We start from the raw sequence: 20765 nt of genomic DNA on the forward strand, positions 1-20765 counted from the left end.
ATAAATCAATCTAAGGTAAGTATGTCCTAAGTGTACTTTGCTTTTTCTAGAGACCACTGTGTCAAAACTGTGTTTATATAGCTATAATCCTTCTAAGAGGAAGTTTATTTGCTTGCTCACTCATTCAACCACTACGAATTGAAACCATGACATGTAGGCAGAGAACTATGAATACAAGGATGTCTGCCTTCCAAGGCCTTCCAGTCTATTAAAGAGAAAAGAATTCAGTTAAAAGGTACTTCCTGATCATCTACTACGTGCACTGCTCAACATCAGAATATTGTAGGAGAAACTATACTCACAGGGGAAGGGCAGCTGGAAATATTCTTTTAAAAATATTTATGACCTTTGGAGGAGTGAAACTAACACAGTTTGGATGACTGGTGAAGTTCTGCTCAATTCCTGATTCCACAAGGAAGCACAGGTTATTTCAGGTGGCAGATTCCCATTCCAGTGCTTGGGTAATGATAAGCAGACTCTACCTTAAATACTAGTTTTGCCAAAATATAATAGCAAGTGAACAAGTAAATTCTTTGTATCTCAATTCTGCTAATGAGAAATTATAATGCTGCCTTAAATAAACCAGGCTGGGTTACAACTGGCAATAAAATATCAAATACACATTAAAAAAAACCTACTAGGTGTAAACTCTGGGTGGACACATGGTGTCTGTAAAAGAATGATATACAGATGACTGATGGCAAAACTAAATATCATGTTTATTGTTATGAAAGCCTCAACTTTTACTTGAATTCTATGTGCCTATTTTAAATGTCTGCAATTATAAATCAGTGTTCCCTTAAGTGTGGTACATATACCACTGGTGGCAATGAGATGCTTTTAGGTGGTATACAAATACTTTTCAATTAAGTAATTTTTAAAATGCATTCTATAAAAACACTAATTTTTCCATTTATAGAGATACAAAGAAGTCTTCTAAAATAAAGTTACTAAGTAAAAACAAGTGAGCAAAACAATCTATGGTATTAGAAGTCAAAAGCGTGATTACCTCTGGGGAGGAAAGAGGCAGAGAGGGATTTCTAGGTTACCAGCAGTACTTTTTTATCTGGGTGATGATTATACAGGTGTACTCTGATAATTTATGAAGCTGAATACTTATGGGTTCCTGCATGTCTTTGTATATTATGTTACAGTTTAATAAAAAGTCTGCTCTAAAAGTGAGTGATTTAAAGAAAAATATTTAAAAAATAATGGTACACATATATGGAAAAATTCATGAAGATGACACATATAGGACTCATGTTTGGGAAACACTGGTGTAAGTAACACAACATAAAATGAGTTCAACCGTATTTTTGTACCTTTATAGGATTATGATGTCAACTTTTACACTGTTAGTTTCATATTCCTGAAGTGAGGTTGTGAGTCGTACCTCGAAGCTAGGTGGACAACGGGTGGCCCACGGGTCCTTGCTCTTCATCACTGCTCTATACGACATCACTGTCTGGACCTGTTCAGTTTGAGGCCAATATCACAGATTTGCTCTCTACATAAACCAGCTTGCTTTTAAAAGGAAAAACCTCTGTTTCACTGTTAGACTGTGGGTATAGCCATATCACAAACACAGGCTATCAGTCAAAAAAAGGACAATGTGAAGGAACGGTTCAGCACAGACAAACCACCTACTGCTGGAGCTGTAACTTCAACTGTACCCAGATGGTGGGTTAGCAATATTCTCCTAGCAGTGATAAAGAGCTACTAGAGGATACGTGCTTCATATGAAACTGTTCAATAATTTTAACTCCTCTGTTTAAGAAATGGAAATACTCTTATAAGACTAGTACATGCCCACTGCAAAAAAATTCAGATCAAAGTCAAAGGAGAAAGTAAAAATCACCCATAATCTCATCTCCTAGACATACATTAACATTTTTATGTCAATCTTTCTACACCTATTTCTCAGCACACACATTTATTTAACAACGTGGAATCATACTATACATACTATGTAACTTGCTTTTTGATCTTTACAATATAGGTGGACATTCTTCTATGTCAATTATAATGTAGATCTAAATTTCTTAATGTAGATGGTATCCTATACTCTAATGAGTGCACAGTATTCTACTGTATGTTCATGATTTACCCTATGCCCTACTGTTTGACATTTAGGTTTTTTTGCAATAAATATATTACAAATATGTATATGCATATGAAATAAGTATCTGTGTAAAGGTATATCACTGCCTTACAACAGAATTAAGGTAACAACTCGTGATATAATGACAAGAATTCACAATACTTTACTTCAGTCATCAACACATTTAAAAAAAAAATCATCAAAAGTAATTATTTAAAAGTCATCTCACCTGTAAAGAGATGAGGAAATTTGATAGGCAATATCACAGCCTCTTTCAGTGCTTCTTTGGCTCCTTCGAGACCGGCAACATCGCTCCATTTCACATTTGGTCGCTCTATAACAATGGCGCCTACAAAAAATTAGGTCATCTTTAAAGAGGACTATTCCATCACATTTAGAAGACAACAAGAAATAATGATGAAATACAGAAATGCATTATAACTTTGTCTGGAAAAGTTCTATGTATTAAAAACATTTCTGAAAGTGTGTGATGAGGACGAAGTTGTTAGGGAGTAGTGAGGGGGAGTCAGGACCTGGGGTGGGGAGCCAGATAACCTGGGGTAAAGTCACTTAACGTTTCTACCTCCACTTCCTCATGGTGAAATAAAAACAATACCATCTGCCCAAACTACTTAGGTTAGTAGAAAGATCAAATGACGTAATGAACATTAGAGTGCTAGGAAGAGCACCAAACGTTACAAAAAGTAGTTGTAATGTTTGAGTACGTTGATTCTGGAATAGCTCCTATTTCTCTTTTTTTTTTTGCGGTACGCGGGCCTCTCACCGCTGTGGCTTCTCCCGTTGCGGAGCACAGGCTCCGGACGTGCAGGCTCAGCGGCCATGGCTCACGCGCCCAGCCGCTCCACGGACCGGGGCACGAACCCGTGTCCCCTGCATCGGCAGGCGGACTCTCAACCACTGCGCCACCAGGGAAGCCCTATTTCTCCTTTTAATCAAAAGAAGCGGTGATCTAATGCTCTCCTTAACTACAGAAAGAAAATATACTTAACGACTTTAACTGAAGATAGGCAGATGGATGGATGGACAGATAGAGGGAGAGGGGAAGGGAGGGGCGAGGAAGGGACAGGGATGATGGAGAGGAGAAGGTGTACTCTTACAGACATGCAATACTTTCCCAAGGTTTGCCAAATTTTCTATCCGGCTTCTAAATAGACCTATTTACAATTTTTGTACATTAACAAAGTCATTCAAATGATTTAGTTTTTGGACACAATATATTCAAAAGCCATAGCAAACTGTTGCAGTAAGGAGAAGTAAAAATCAGTAAGAGTCCACAAAAGATTTCTCTTACTATAGCGTGCTGGCAAAACTTTCCAGATCTCTTATCAAAATCTTTCCCAATTTTCAGTATATAGAAATTGCTCAACTACAAACTACAAAGTAGCCTGTTCAAAGGTGATGTGTAATTGTTTTAAGTATAATATCACCACTCACACAATCTACTGATTACCTATGATATTAGTTTTATGGGTATTTTTTCTTGTTTTGAAAGATCATCTATTATTCTAAGAATGCTATACTCTGCAACTTACTTCCCTAAATTATGAAAATCTTTAGCTATACATTAAAATGAAATGAGGGACTTCCCTGGTGGCACAATGGTTAAGAATCCGCCTGCCAATGCAGGGGACATGGGTTCGAGCCCTGGTCCGGAAAGATCCCACATGCCACGGAGCAACTAAGCCCATGTGCCACAAACTACTGAGCCTGCGCTCTAGAGCCTGCAAGCCACAACTACTGAGCCCACGAGCCACAACTACTGAGCCCGCACACCTAGAGCCCGTGCTCTGGAACAAAAGAAGCCACCGCAATGAGAAGCCCGGGCACAGCAAGGAAGAGTAGCCCCCGCTCGCCACAACTAGAGAAAGCCCGCGCACAGCAACAAAGACCCAACACAGACGAAAATAAATAAGTTTATGAAAAAAAAAAAGAAATGAAACCATAAACACTTTTAGCATTCTAAAAGTTCAGACTAAGTATAAATTAAGAAAAATAGCCAATTCACTTTTTTTCTATGTCCCATACAGATTAGTAACCCTACATGAGGAAAATATTACATCATCTGATAGAATTTTGTGTCAGTTAAACAAAAGTAAATTTATATATAAGCATTATCTGGTCAACTAAAATTTTTTGTTATGAATTTTCTAAATGTGTCATAATTTATCTTCACATTTAACTAATACTTTTCTCTTTAAAAATTTAAGCTAGGTGACTTTGGAATGTTCAGTGATAAAAGACTATTTAGACAAAAGTAGTATCAATTATTAGACACTGATTAACGATTTTTAAAATTAAAAGAGAGGGATTATTAGAAAATAAAAGCCAAATCATTTGATAATTCCCAATTGTACAAATTTATCCATTCTTTTGATTATACCATTTATTATACTAATATGTTATTTAACCTCAAAGTCACTGAATATCAAAATTAACAGAAAATTCAAATCATGAACTTTAATTTTAATAATAAAATATTACACTTAATGTCATAACCTAAAACAGAAGTAAAAAGATTTGGAAAATTGTTTCAGAAAAAATGAGGAAAGATTCAAAAAAGGATATTATACGATGAAATCCATCAGCAAACCATGAAACTAAAAGATGGAGAAAAAGGATTCTCAGATACGAAAGGCTAGGACTCCTTCATATTCTATTTCATCCTGAAATTCCAAATAAATTTCCTCATTTAAATGTTTTAAGCATCTGTATTTTTATACATCCTTGGGCCTTATCATCACTCATAGGAAATGTAAAAAAAAATTCCTTATTAAAAATTGTACCTTTTTCAAAATTAAAGATACAATCCAATTTTTACTTCCGTGGGGCAGAGCCAGAGAGAGGAGGAACAAAACCAAAAGGACAGATAGAAAAAAGCTTTTTGCCTTACAAGTAAAATAAAGCCACTTGGCATGGACCACTGGGTTGCCCAAAAATACTTACTGAGGATGAAGTATGACCACACTGCTCGAGGCAGTGGAAACTCAGTTACTGCCCTTGGACTACTCCCACCACTGACGCTGGAGTGTAAAAATACTCTCGTTAACTGTAGTGTTTTCAAAATACTATCCTTATAGTATTACCCTATACACCCCAGAGGGGTCGGTAAGACAGAAATATTACCAAAATGGAGATCAGAATGGCAAGATTAAAGGTCTGGCCTTAATGGATATCTCTCCCAGATATGTGTGCTATTCAGCAAGATTCAAATGAATAAAATACATGTTACCAGTGACTGAGCATAAAATTCAACTTGAAAAATCATTAGATAACATATCAAAGAACAATCAAGTCTCAGTAGCTAAAGAAGCCAGCAATTAAACAGATGCCTTTTTAGATACACAGAGCTACTATTTACTGAGTCCCTCGTACTGTCAGATGTAATATTAGGCAGTTTTTACATTGTCATTAACCTTTTAATTGCCCTGAAAGTATTCTTAACTTCCACTTTAGAGGTGGGTCTCAGACTCTGAGAGGTTAGGGAATTGCCCAAGACTAGACAGATTTAGGCAGCAGATCCCGGAGTAGAATCCAGATGTGAACGCAGCTACAATCTATGCCCTCTGGATCATGCCACTTCACCACAGTAGGGAGAAAGGGCTTTTATAGGTGTGGAAGGTAAAAAACTGAAAGCCAAAAGAGGGAAATGTAAATGGGAATGCTGAAATGGGATAAAAAAGCAGATTAGGAAGAGCAGGTAGGAAACATGAAAAAAATAGCATCAACGAATAAGCTACAGCAACAGCAATAAAAGCCAAGTGTGAGTCCTAATGCATTCTGTTCCTCTGACAGGAAATTTCAACACCATCAGATTTTATAGTAAGCTAATAGTATAACTGCTACCCTCTCTAAAAGGGGGCAAATAAGACAAAATGAAAGAGAGTAAGCTTTTTAAGGCAGATATAAAATGAAACAATACTTTTACTGCATGGAAAAAAACCAACCCATTAGAGACCCTATAGAGCAAATCTTATAAAAATGTTCTCAACAAAGCCAGCATGTGACCACTGGGAACCAAAGCCAGTTCTTGAACCTCATTTAAATACAGGTGGGAAAAAAACCCAATTCAAATAGACAATTCACTATGAGCTTTTTAAAAATAAAATAGTACATTTAAAAATGAAATCTAAAGCAACCTTGAAGTTGACTCTGTAGTTTCTTTTTTTCAGGGTCATCAGATTCTCCTTCCCCATCACTGTCATTCCTAATAAAAAGAATTTAATATATTCAAATGATCACTCATTGCTATCAAAGTAAGGCAAAAAATAAAGGAAAAGATTAACCTGAAATATCCGTAATTTAAGTGGCAAAGTAAGACATTCACATTAAAAGTTAAGCTTATTTTTACTTTTCAGAATATACTAAATAAAATAGTAAGCAGGCATATTACCCATCAAAATGGAATCATGAACAGGAAATGGACAAAACGACCAGAATGAAGTCAGGAACTAGCTCCAAATTCCCACGACATACCTATTTATGTACTGATATTAATTCATAAATGCATGATCCACACCTCATTCCACAAAAGATTTAAGATGAATTACAGGAGTGTTGTAAACAATCAACAATAAAAAAAAATCAGGACCAGGCAAACTATATATTAGAACAAGAAGCCATAACTAGGAGGAAAAAACCCCCCAAAATATCAACTATTTAAGGTACAAAGGTGCATAACCCTTAGCCTAGGGGTTCCAAAGGATGGATGAAGCTTTTGATGAAAATGAACCGACCCCAAAGAACAAGGAGATCAATGCACACATTTCATATCTAGGGATTTATTCTAAGGAAACAATTTTAAATGAGTTCAAGGATTTGACTACAAGGATAATCATGCCCATATTGTTTGCAATAGGGAAAAAAACAGAAATAATGTATATTCAATTATAAGGATTAGCATGTGACAGAATACACTGCAATCTTCAAAGCAAAAAATATGGCATTACATTATTTTTCATATATAAGACATAAAGGGGAGTAAAAAGATTGACAGGTTTTATCTCAGAATGGGCTTGCTTGGTTATCACAGGGTGGTGGGGTTATTTATGGGTAAGGTGGAGACTGCAAACTGATTCACCTTGACATTCACTCCAACCTTCTCCTACTGCGTTTTCTTGTACAGTAAAGACTGTACTTGTTATAAAACTGCCCTTCCCAGGCTCCCCTGCAGCTGAGGCTCCACAGGAGACCAAAGTCCTGCTGGAAGGCAGAAGCAAGCAACTGAGGTAGGGGCTGCATGCGAGGAGACGCCTGTAGGTGAAAGCACTGCTTTGCTGAGGGCGCTGTGGCAGGGCCTACTGCCCACTCCCCGGCACCGGAATGCGGGGCAAGGGAGCTGGCAGCAGTGGGATCCCTGCTGGAACTACCCTGGTGGAGGGGGGCATTTCTCCTAGCCATGCGGAATCCAAACTTGACTCCCTGGCCCTCGAATTCTGTAAGGGAATGCACTACAGGGATCCCTGCTTTCCCAAAGTTTGCTTTATGCCACTTTGCTTTTACAAAAGACCTACATTAGTACCTGTTTTCAGTAACTGAAAGATATCCAAAGACGATCATCGCTTTAATGAAGGCAAAAAACGAAAATAGCATTTAGCATTTGTTTTACAGTGCGCTCTTATGAGGCAGCACGCACCCTGAGCAGTGAGAGAGGCCCCGCCAAGAGCCTTCCGAAAACCACACTCCATCTCATCACCAAGCTGAACTGTGTCAGCTTTGAACTGTGTCTGTGAGCATCTGTGCTTTATCTCCATTTATTTTTGTGCATCCATTAGCAAGAGGTAATTGTTTCTTTGCTTTACCCCATTTCAGCTTAAAGTGGGTCCCGCCATCCAACACAGAACTGGTATCCCCCTGCTAGGCAGACATCTTAGGAGGGACATTACACGGTCTCCAGGCAAGACCAGGAGAGGCTCAACTCCCGGGGGAGAGGACGTTTCTGCGGGCCAGGGGGTCTCAGCGAGATCTGGGGGTCCAGGTACTTGAGGTCAACTGATCCTTCCCAACAGCTTTCATTTCATTTTCATCTGGAGTCCCAGTCTTACAATACATGCCCCAACTTTCACACAAGAAACCCAGGGAGGTTCAACTGATTTTGAAATCCAATAAGCTATGAGATCAGCTGGGGTCTAATTTTTGTCATGCCAATGCTAGAGCTATAAGATAAAATATTCTTAGGGTATCAAAGGAACTCTCCGGTTCCCCGACCATGTCTTGAACAGAGAATATAAAACCTTGAGCTTCTATGTTTTTTCAAACTCTCCCATGTAATTTGAGGCAGGCTGTCAACTCTAGTTCTCAAAATGGCCTTTCGTAGTAGCCACAAAGCCCCCAAAGCACTGCCTCCAGGGCACTCCATGCCTGGTGACCACAGGGGTTATCTAAGTTGCTTGTACCACTGCTTACCATGAACTGTAAGTATTACATCCTATAATGCTAACCAGAATTTCCTGCCTTCATATCCAACGAGGCCAGATGACCCCACCCCAGAGTCTTGTTTTCTCCGAGTATGTTGTCACTTGGAACCACTTCTGGCTCCAATTAATAGAATGATCAGAGGATCTGGGTAGAATATGTTCCCACTGCTCAGCACAGAGCCTGACATGCACACATTAGGTGTTGAATATATAAATTCTGCATCTGTAAGTGATATATCCCCCATCTAGGAAGACATTTCAAAAATGAGTTTTGATGTTTATATAAATTATGCTGTGTCGCTTTCTTTACAATGATAAAGTAAAGCAAATCTGATGCGAATCCACATCAAAAAACTTATATATCCAAAATTTGTTTTACATTACCAGAGTTGTTTTTCATTTTGTCCATGTGCTTAGTACTAAGTCAATGCTACTAGTCAAAGATTCAATTCACAGATTACTCCTACAATTTTAAACTTCATTACATAATGGGCAGAGGGTAAAGAATTGAGTAGCATTCCTACCAAATGTTTTTTCTACTACTACCAGGCAGTCAAGGAGAGCAATTTGAGGTATATCACCCCTGAAGCTTGGTAAACTAGGGGTCCACAAACTTTTTCTGTAAACGACAAGACAGTAAATATTTTAGATTTTGTAGGCCATACGGTTCCTTGTCACAACTACTCAGCTTTGCTGGTACAGCACAAAAACAGCCACAGACAACAGGTAAGTGAAGGCATGAGGCCGTGTTCCAATAAAACTTTAGTTACGAAAGCAGGCAGCAGGTCAGATTTGGCCCATGAGTCACGGTTTGCCAACACCTAGTTCAAACAAAGGAAATTTCCTTCACAAATTAAATTAAATTTTATCCTATAATTCGATACAATACAATCTCACTCTAAAATACATACCCCTTCTCATCAGCTGGACTTGGCTGTCCCTCTTTCACTGGCTTCTGTGGTTTTTTCTCCTTCTTCTTCAGGTACTCCTTCAGTTTTTCTGCTCTATCAAGATACTCTGTACACTTAGCCCTGATACTTTGCTTGGCTTTATCACCCTGTGCTTCATCTATTGAAGGGAAACGAGAAAGATTTTTCCTTTAGTATTCTTTACAGACAGGTATAAAACTCCTAGACATACTTTTCCAAAAAGGAAAATCTATTTTGGAGGAGAGAGAAAAGATCATCTCTAGCTCATCATAATCCATGATTATCAATCTTTTCTATTCCTTCCTCCAGCAGGGTTGGGGGCCAACAGTGAGCGTGAGTCAGAAAGAGTTCTGAGCAAGACACTAGGATATCTTAAGTTAATGTTAAATAATAAGAAGAAATTATTTAATATTCTGTGGGCTTCATACTCTTCCCTTACATTCTGTGCAGACAGCTAAAAGCTGCTTATCTCATACAAAACCAATTATAAGACAAATAGAAGTAAAGCAATATTAACCATTTCCATCAATGTCTACATAAGCTTTATTTCAGAGTATAAAAAGTGACAGAAATCCCATATATTATGAGTACCACCAGTACAGTAATTTTACTAAAGGCCCCTGTGAGAGCTGTTTGAAAAGGAGACTTCAGCAATATACGCAGTGTATGGGATTAGCCCCACCTATCTTATATGTTATGATTAATTCTTAGTTTCACTTTAATGTGACAGAAAAACCTCAAAATTAAACAGGGAAGCTCAAAAGAAAATCCTAAATTATCCAACTGCTAAAATTTTTATTTAAAAAAAACCCGAAGTTTGCCAGAAAGACACTTTTTCAATGTCTTATTTCACATATGTTCAGCATTAGGTTTAAGATCCATGAAGGCAGGGGTCGTTATCCATTTCTTCCTCACTGCTGTATCTCAGTGCCTAGAACAGAAGCTGGCAGGTGGTAAACACTGAATACATATTTGGAAATACACAAAATGTCTCCCAACCTATTTTTGTTTGTTTCTGTTTTGGCTGCGCAGCACAGCATGTGGGATCTTAGTTTCCCCACCAGGGATCGAACCCGCGCCCCCTGCAGTGGAAGCGTGGAGTCTTAACCACTGGACCACCAGGAAAGTCCCCCAACCTATTTTTAAAACATCTATTTTCAAAGAGATGTTTAGAAAATGAGTAGGTCCAGATTACATAATCTGGGTACATAACCAGTAAAACGAAAACTTTTTCCCACTGACTATATGGCATTTTAATATGTTTAGGTGTACAAAGTAATAACTATGACAGCTGTGCACATTTGTTGGTTGAGTACTTAAATACTACTAAGAAGCTAGTGGGACTCTTTTGCAAATTGATGGTTTATAATTTTCTGGCATTGTACTTCAATTTTTATAAATGAAATAGAATAATCTTTTTAGTGTTTTTAAATAAAAAAACAAATGATGACCTTACATTTAACTACATGGAGAAAATACTGTACAGCGTGTTGGTAGAGTTGAAGGGCTTCCTCGTAGTTCCCAGCTTTGTCTTCCTGGGCTGCTTTGCTAGCAAGATCTATCGCTTTCTGTTTGAAGGGAGGCAAAACTATACCATCAAAATCAAAGCATAGCATAAGTTTGAAATAAATAATCACGTTGAATGTTTTCTTTAAAAATGAAAGCAACCTTAAAACAAATCTACCTTTTTTTTCTAAATCACAACTGTATTGTATTATAAATTATAATTATTTATAAAATGCAAATTACATTTCTTCTATAGGTAAATGCTATCTGAACACCTCTTTATCTAGTACCAATCACTGAGATTCTCACATAATTTTTCACTCAACAAAAGTCAAGCTCAGGGCTAGTAAGGAATAATCAAGTAACATGAAAATTCAAGTTAAAAGCATTTATGGAAATTCTCAAAAATCAAATGTCTAAAGCATATGACAACAGTAAAATTTAAATGGGGTAAAACCCCTTCAGAAGCAATAGCGCAATGAAATACCAAGAGTCTGAAAAATACCCAAATCTTTTAACTCAGGAATTAACTAAAAGGTTCACTGAGCAAAGACAAACCAGAGAGGTCTTTTGAAAAAACAAAAACAAAACTTGAAAACTTAAATTTTAAATAGCGAAAAGATGCCACACAATATAAAAAGTAGAATTGTTAAATATTAAGCAGTATTTGTAATATGGAAAAATGAATAATGGAAGTTTTTAAAAAGCATTATACAATTTTTACATATAGCATGAGATCAAGTATTTGAAACAACAGCAAACAAACAAATAAATAAACTTTTAAAAAGCACAGAAGAAAGATGGGAAGGAAATTTCACAGAGCTTATCTTTGATAAGACTCAATTTTTTTCATTTTCTACTTCTTCACATCTTCCAGAAATTCCATAATGAAATGGGCAACTTTTGTAGTACTTTTTTTTTTAACTTTTTATTTTATATTGGAGTAGAGTTGATTAGCAATGCTATGTTAGTTTCAGGTGTGCAGCAAAGTGATTCAGTTGTACATATACACGTATCTATTCTTTTTCAAGTTCTTTTCCCATTTATGTTGTTACATAATATTGAGCAGAGTTCCCTGTACTATACAGTAGGTCCTGGTTGGTTATCCATTTTATTTTACTTTATTAAAACTTATTTTATTTTTTTAATTTTGGCTGCATTGGGTCTTTGTTGCCACGTGTGGGTTTTCTCTAGTTGTGGCGAGCGGGGGCTGCTCTGCGTTGCGGTACGTGTGCTTCTCACTGTGGTGTCTTCTCTTGTTGCGGAGCGCAGGCTCTAGGCTTGGGGGCTTCAGTAGTTGTGGTGCGTGCGGGCTCAGTAGTTGTGGCATGCGGGCTTCAGTAGTTGTGGCGTGCGGGCTCAGTAGGTGTGGCTCGCAGGCTCTAGAGCGCAGGCTCCGTAGTTGTGGCGCACGGGGCTTAGTTGCTCCGCAGCATGTGGGATCTTCCCACACCAGGGCTGGAACCCATGTCCCCTGCACTGGCAGGCGGATTCTTAGGCACTGCGCCACCAGGGAAGCCCAGATCCATTTTGAATACAGCAGTGTGGACATGTCATCCCAAACTTCCTAACTGTCCCTCCCCCACCCCTGCAACCATAAGTTTGTTCTCTAAGTCTGTGAGTCTGTTTCTGTTTTGTAAGTTCAAAAGTTGTAAATAACTTAAAAAAAAAACCCCACACACAACTACCAGAAATAGATCCATACAGCTACGTCCAACTGAATTTTGACAAAGATATAGAAAGGCAAGTTAATGGCAGAAAGATAGGTTTGTTTTTTTTTTGTGGTACACCGGCCTCTCACTGCTGTGGCCTCTCCCGTGCGGAGCACAGGCTCCGGACGCGCAGGCTCAACGGCCATGGCTCACGGGCCCAGCCGCTCCGATGTGGGATCTTCCCAGACCGGGGCACGAACCTGCGTCCCCTGCATCGGCAGGCAGACTCTCAACCACTGCGCCACCAGGGAAGCCCCAAGATAGGCTTTTAAAGAAATGGTTCCAGAGCAAATGAACATCCATAAGTCAAAAAAAAAAGAGAGGGAGAACACCTCAAACTAAACCTTGTACTCTGTACAAAAATTAACTTGAAATGGATCACGGACTTAAATATAAAATGTAGGGCTTCCCTGGTGGCGCAGTGGTTGAGAGTCCACCTGCCGATGCAGGGGACGCAGGTTCGTGCCCTGGTCCGGGAAGATCCCACATGTGGCGGAGCGGCTAGGCCCATGAGCCATGGCCGCTGAGCCTGCGCGTCTGGAGCCTGTGCTCTGCAACGGGAGAGGCCACGACAGTGAGAGGCCTGCGTATCACACACACACACAAAAAAGTAAAACTATAAAATCCTTAGAAAAAACAAAGAGTATCTTCACCATCTAGGGCTAGGCAAAGGGTTCTTAGACTTGACACCAAAAGCACAATATATAAAAAGAAAAAATAAAAACAGTATATTGGCATAAAAAAGACACATAGATCAATGGAACAGAAGAAAGAGCCCAGGAATAAACCAACACATATGTTCTCAATTAATTTACCACAAAGGAGCAAAGAATGTATGATGGGGAAAGAACAGTCTCTTCAATAAATGATGCTGGGAAAACTGGACAGCCAAATGCAAAAGAATGAAAATGAATACTATCTTATACAATACACAAAAATAACTCAAAATGGAGTAAAGATTTGAACATAAGACCTGAAACCATAAAACTCCTAGAAGAAAACACAGATGATAAGCTCCTTGACGTTGGTCTTGGTGATAATTTTTTGGATTTGATGCCACAAAGGCAACAAAAGCAAAAATAAGTGTGACTACATCAAACAAAAAAGCTTCTGCACAGCAAAGGAAATAATCAACAGAATGAAAGGTAACCTACTGAATGGGAGAAAATACTTGCAAATCATATATATCTGATAAGGGGTTAATATCAAAAAATATAAAATACTCATACAAATCAAGAGCAAAAACCAAAACAATTTGATCAAAAAATGGGCAGTGGATCTGAATAAACATTTTTCCAAAGAAGACACACAGATGGCCAACAGGTACATGAAAAGGTGCTCAACATCATTAATCATCAGGGAAATGCAGATCAAAACAACAATGCGTTATCACCTCACACCCATCAGAATGGCTATTATCAAAGAGACAAGAAATAAAAAGTGTTGGTGAGGATGTAGAGAACAGGGAACTCTAGTGTACTGTTGATGGAAGTATAAATTGGTGCAGTTACTATGGAAAATAGTACGGAGGTTCCTCAAAAAATTAAAAACAGAACTATCATATGAGCCAGCAATTCCACTCCTGGGTATTTATCTGAAGAAAATGAAAATATTAGCTTGAAAAGATATGTGCACCCCCATGTTCACTGCAGCATTATTTACAACAGCCAAGATATGGAAACACCTAAGTGTCCACCAAAGGATGACTGGATAAAGAAAAAATATATATATCAAATATTATTCAGCCATAAAAAAGGAAATCTTGCCATTTGCAAAAACATGGATGGAACCTGAGGGCATTATGCTAAGCAAAATAAGTCAGACCGAGAAAGACAAATACCATATGATCTTACTTATATGGGGAATCTTAAAAAAAAAACCCAAAAAACAAAAACAAAAAATGAGCTCACAAACAGAGAACAGACTGGTGGTTGCCACAGGTGGGGGGGTGGACGAAATGGGTGAAGGGGGTCCAAAGGTACAAACTTCCAGCATAAAGTAAATCAGTCATGGGGATGTCATGTGTAGCATGGTGACTATAATTAATAATACTCTCTTACGTATTTTTGAAAGTTGCCACAAGAAAAATATTTTGTTAACTATGTATGGTGACAGATGTTAACCAGATGTACTGTGGTGATCACCTCACAATATAAACAAATATCAAACCATGTTGCACACCTGAAACTAATATAACATTATATATCAATTACACCTCAAAGGAAAAAAAATAATGATAAATTGGACCTCATCAAACTTAAAAATTTTGGGTCTGTAAAACAGCCTGTTAAAAGGATGAAAAGACAAGCCAAAGAGTGGGAGAAATGTTTGCAAACCACATGTTTGGGAAAGGACTAGTACTTAGAATACAGAAAGAACTCTCAAAAATCAAGTTTAAAAACAACTGAAGTAGAAAATAAGCTAAAGACATAAATAGACATTTCACCAAAGAGGATATACAGATGGCAAATTAGCACATGAAAAGATGTTCAACACCACTAGCCATTAGGGAAATGCAAATTAAAACCACAGTGAGATATCACTAAACACGTATCAGAATGGCTAAAATAAAAAATAGTGACAATGCCAAACAGTGGTGAGGATACAGAGAACTGGATCACTTATACATTGCTGAGATGTAAAAAGGTACAGTCACTCTGGGAAACAGGTTTGTTTTTTTTACAAATCTAAACACGCAACCACCACATGAATCAGCAACTGCACTCCTGGGCATTTATCTCAGAGAAATAAAGACTACGTTCACATAAAAACTTCTTGTACTTGAACATTCCAGATGCCCTTCATGGTTAAACCGCGGTACACCCAGACCAGGGAGTACTACTCAGTAACAAAAAAGAATGAACTACTGATATACGCAACTTGGATGAATCTTGAGGGAATTAAGCTAGGTGAAAAGAACCAATCCCAAAAGGTTACATACTGCATGATTCCATTCATATAACCTCAAATGACAAAACCAGAGGTGAAGAGCCGTTTAGTATTGTCAGGAGACAGGAATGCGGGGGGAAGAGAAAGGGAAGTAACTGGTTATAAAAGGGCAGCGAGAGGGATCCTTCGGGAGAGGATCATGTATCATGATCTTCTGTATCATGACTACGGCAGGGGGATACAGGAATTAACTCGACGGAACTCTGTGTGCACAGACACACACACACACACACACTTAAGACTGGGGAAATGTGAGTAAGACAGTAGAATATATCAATGTCAACATCCGGGTTGTGATACTGTACTATATAGTTTTACAAGATGCTGCCATTGGGGACAACTGGGTGAAGGGTACACAGGCTCTCTCTGTATTATTCCTCCCAACTGCGTGTGAATCTACAATCATCTCAAAATAAAATTTTCATTAAGAAAACTATCTTTAATATTTTAAAATATGCACACACATACAAATTAAGAACAAGCATGATTTACTGAAACATTCCACCTGTATTAATTTAGGTCGTAAAACTATTCAACAGAAATAAGAGCCAGTAGAAAAAAATAATCATGGCTATGCTATATTAAAAATAAGCATACAATTAAGATAAGAAATTATTCAAATAATCCAAAAACTAATCATATGTTGAAAATATTGTATTTTGAAGCAGTTGCTCATGGACTGCATAGAGATGGGATAAATGGGAGGAAGAGGCCTTCCCTCTGCTGTGGCAGGAGGGAAGAAAAATAAATGGTGTGTCTCAGAACTGATAAAATGTAGCAGTACATGTTTCACAGTTCAAATAGCCTGAACTTGGAGCTAAATTTCCAAGTTTGGTAAACTCAGCAGGATATAAAGGGTGGAGTCACAGCACCTGGTCAACAGGTGGTTTGGTGTACCTGGTCTTATAAAAATTATCCAGAAGGCTCAGAGGCTAAGTCATGTAGCAGAAGTAAGTTCTTCCTTTTTCTGGCTATAATTTCCTTCTTACGCTATTTTGAATTGCTGTGCCACCCGCCTCTTCAGCTATGCATTCCCCTCATTTGCTGTCAGCCCTCTTTTAGGAGCCAAAATGACATTTGTTAAAACTCGTACAGTCAGTATTTAAAAATCTAGCTCCAAATATGGTACCAATCACTTTAAAGCAGCCTTTCTCTGATGATGGATGCATCTGTATTTGCACTGTCCAATACGGGAGCATATGGCTTTTGAAACTTTTGGCTAATGTGACTGAAGAGTTTTAAGTTTTATTTAAGTAAAATTTAAATTTAAATTGCCACATGTGGCTACCATACTGGACAGCACATGTTAAACCTTTAATCAAAGATGATGATTGGAGGATATGCATCTGTTTTTCCCCGGATGAATGCTCCACTTCACCCTTGTTTCTGTTAGCATTTTTCATTTGAAACAAAATTAACCATGTCTTGCATGGTTTGGGAGTGCCAATTATTCTTTCAGAATAGAACCCTGACTGTCTCCATCGCTACCACCCTAGCTCAATCCACTATCACATCTGTCAAACCTACCGCCTAGCCTCCTCTAAGCCGTCAGCCTGCTTCCACAGTTGATACGGAAGTCCACACAGCACCAGTGAAGGGCACCCTTTGATGGCTTCCCACTGCAAACAATAAATCCCAAATGCTGGGTCATGATCTACCTGGGCCCTGGCTCTGTCTGGGTCTCACCTGAAACCCTCTCGTCCTCCTTCACTCAGGCAGCCTGTGGACTAGGACCCCTCTGCCCACAATACTCTTCCCTGCTCTTTCCCCAGATGGATGCACAAGGGTCTCATTTTCAGTCACAGTTCACATGCCAGGTCCTCAGAGAGGCCCTCCCTCCTCTCCTATTTCAAAGGCTGCGCCCCACCCCTGATCTCAGCCCTCCCCTCACCCTGCACTTCTATCCCATTGCTGTGTTTATCATTGTTCCCCTGCATACTCACTTACTGGCCATCTCCTTTAGTGTACAGGGAAGCTCCACAAGGAAGGGGACTTGCACCGCAGGCATGCAAACAGCCCTCCTTCAGCTAGCCCTGACACTAAAACCCCCTTCAGGTTGGTTCTGCTTCTCTGCTACCTTCAGAACCCAAACCTCACCAGCGCAGTCTCTACTCTTTCCAGTTCCTTTTTTTCTCCTTCCCTTCAGCTGCCAATCTGGGCTTCTGTCCCTTATCTTATCAATAAATCTGCTCATATCAAGGTTCTCTGTGGTGCCAGATCCAAAGACCAGCTCTGCGTCCACCTCGATCTCTCTCGACAGTATTCTACAGCAGCATCACTTCCCTCTGGAGCGCTGCCCTCTGCCGAGCTCCCAAGCACCACTCTGCCCGCTTTCCTCCCGCCGCTGACAGCTCCTGCTCAGTTTCCTTTGCTGACTCTCCTTCTTGAACCTGACGCTGAAGTATCAGGGCTCCTCAGGGCTCAGGCGTCCTTCTCTTTCCTCCCTCCCTATGTGAGCTGTTCTCAATGACTGAAGCTGATTATCTTCAGGCTGATGATTTCCAAATTTATTCAATTTTAAAACACGCCACTCTTCTGTTTAAAATCCTTCCAGTGGCTTGTTTCTGTGCATGTAGGTTTTGTTTTGTTTTGGCCTGTCCTCTCCCACTAGAATATAAGCTCCATGAGGACAGGAGTCATGCCTGTTGTACTGGCTTTTTTATATTCTGGAGTCTTGCAAAGAGGCTGGCACAAGACTGACTGAATCTCAGGGTCAGCCAGGATCCTGTCATCAGTATGGAGGCACAAAGGCTGGGAACACCTGGGATTGTCCTTTTCAGATTAGGAGACCATGATGTGCCCACGCTAGAAAACCCTGGGAAACTGGGTAAATTCCAGACCCACCCATCTCAGGAGGAAAGCTGTCCCAGCCCCTGTCTTTCAAGGCTGATTCTTTCCCTGGTGCTCTGGAGCCCATTCCTACCTTCCTCCTCAGACATTCAGTCCCCTCGATTTTAACAGCTCAACTGTTCTCCCCAACCTAACCTTTCCCTTTTTGGGGGAGCATTCCTTAGCATAAAAATGTATGCAAGTTCTATCTTAGACTCATAGCTACAAAACACCAACGGAAACACACCAGCTCTCCCCAATTCTAAGGTTCCCATGTAGCTACCATCTTATTCAATACTTGCCTCTTCACCTCCACAGCAAAGCCCCAAAGAGAACCCGAAGTTCATCTCGGTTTCTTGATTCCTCCCATGGCAATGCTTCCTGCCCCTTGACTGTGAGATCTCTCACTTACCTAGTTATGGGTCACTAGGTGAGCACTTAGCCCTCGTAAGAGACACCTCACATGGCCTCCTTTGGCCATCAACGCACCATCCTCTCCAGGTTTGACTCTTGGCTATGTCACGATTCTTTTTCAGGCTCCCTTTTCTCTCTCCTTAAACGCTGACATTCCACTGGGTCTGTGCCTTGGTCCTTGTCTTTCCTCATTCTATACTTTCCAAGATGGCCACACCTCTCTACCATCCATATGCTACTAACTCCCAAATCCTTACTCCCAGCCTAGCCTAAGTTCTATACATATGTACCCAGCTGCTCAATGGACAGTTCTACCTGACTGTCCCCACAAGCATTTCAAGCCCCAGAAGGTCAGGACCACCCTGGCCCCAAATATGCCCCCTCTTCTTGTAATCCCCACTGTCAAGCTGTGCCCTGTACACACACAATGGTTTCATTCTAAAACAAAAACGTGAGCTTACTGCCTTCTCTGACTCCCCTCTGACAGCAGGATGGGGACCAATCACCTACATGCAGCACACACTGCTCCTTGTCATGTGGCTTAACTAGGCTTGACCCCTCACCTGGCACACTCCGTTCCCGTCACACCAAACTACAGGGACAACCCAGATGGCTCAGACTTCATACCCCCGTGTACAGTGTGCTCTCCACCTGGAATACCCTATCCCATTGTCCAACACTCAGCACAGTCACTGTGGTCCTCCAACTGCAAAGTCCTTCCCAGCACCCCCAGGAGGCCTAGCCTCTGCTTCCTCTAAATTTCCACTGCCTCTTGTACATCCTTCCAAAGGTCACAAAGTATCCTAGTAGTCCCTTTATGTCTGATGTTTTCACATCAGAATATAAGCCCTTGGAAATCAAGGATGATCCATTTCTTTTATGATTCCCCAACATGTAGCAAAATGCATGACATAGTAGACACTCAGAAAAGTAAATATTCAGGACTGAGTAAACTTTGAGTTCTATACACAATGAACCTGCAGTTTCTCCCAACCCTCTGCAAGGTTTATTACACTTCTAGACTGAGGCATATGTTGTTTTTCTCTGCTTCGAATGCATCCCACTTTCTTGTCCAAGAAGGCATGACTTCATAGTGAAAAAGCACAAACTTATAAGCAGATAGACCTGGATTCAAAACTAATCCAAGTCTTCAATACTAATTAACTGTATGTCTTTGGGCAAATCATAAACTTAATAAGCTTTGGTTTCTTATACTGTGAAACCGGAGTAATACCTTGAAGAGTTGTTTTGAGGACTAAATGAGGTCACATCAAACACCAGGCAGAAAATTAGTGTCAGTACCTTTCACTCTTATCTAAGCTCACATCATCTTCTCTGCGGAACATTTCTCATTTATCCTTGAAGAGTTACACAAGCCCTTCCTTTCTGCCCTCCCACACTAACGTTTAATTCTATTAGAGCATTACTGCATCTGGCTATGGGGATTTTGCCTTGTTCAGTGAGAAATCGATTCGTTAGTTGAATATTCTTCATCCAAATTTCCTACATTAGAAGGTGGAAAAGGTTGAATGAGAAAGCACATCTGTGACCCAACCACTGATAAAAGTATAACTCATTATCTCTCCCTCTGTTTAACACTATCAATTATGCCTTTAATATGGGTCAATCTCGAGCTGATTCACTGAAGAACATCCACAGTCCAATCCAAATATGACGCAAAGGATTACAGAATGAAACTGCAAATGTTGAAAAATAAAAATGATCAGTAAATAGATGAAAATTATATTGTAGAATGCCCAAATCACATGCAAACTCTTGACAAATAAAAGTTGGTGTACTATGTATAAAATAGATGAGCAACAAGGATATATCGTATAGCACAGGAAATTACAGCCATTATCTTGTATTAATTTTTAATGGAGTATAATCT

At 39.5% G+C, this 20765-nt stretch overlaps 1 protein-coding gene across 3 annotated transcripts in view; it reads right to left on the reverse strand.

The window, feature by feature from the left end:
* Nucleotides 1–20765, reverse strand: part of VPS4B (vacuolar protein sorting 4 homolog B) — a 31521-nt gene that overhangs the window by 9007 nt on the left and 1749 nt on the right. For 2 of the 3 annotated variants that reach the window (XM_089895286.1, XM_022584322.3), the window contains exons 2-5: nt 10921–11032; nt 9447–9603; nt 6259–6326; nt 2331–2450 (exon numbers count right to left, since the gene is read on the reverse strand). In XM_089895286.1, coding sequence (XP_089751412.1) covers nt 2331–2450; nt 6259–6326; nt 9447–9603; nt 10921–11032 — 457 coding nt within the window. Of the gene's footprint in view, nt 1–2330; nt 2451–6258; nt 6327–9446; nt 9604–10920; nt 11033–12658; nt 12710–20765 lie in introns of those variants that run through there. The other variant, XM_089895287.1, reaches the window with a different exon arrangement.

Source organism: Delphinapterus leucas, chromosome 14, assembly GCF_059928025.1.
Source record: "Delphinapterus leucas isolate spDelLeu-1000000601 "Yukka" chromosome 14, BTC_Dleu_Yukka2, whole genome shotgun sequence".
Classification (NCBI taxonomy): domain Eukaryota; kingdom Metazoa; phylum Chordata; class Mammalia; order Artiodactyla; family Monodontidae; genus Delphinapterus; species Delphinapterus leucas.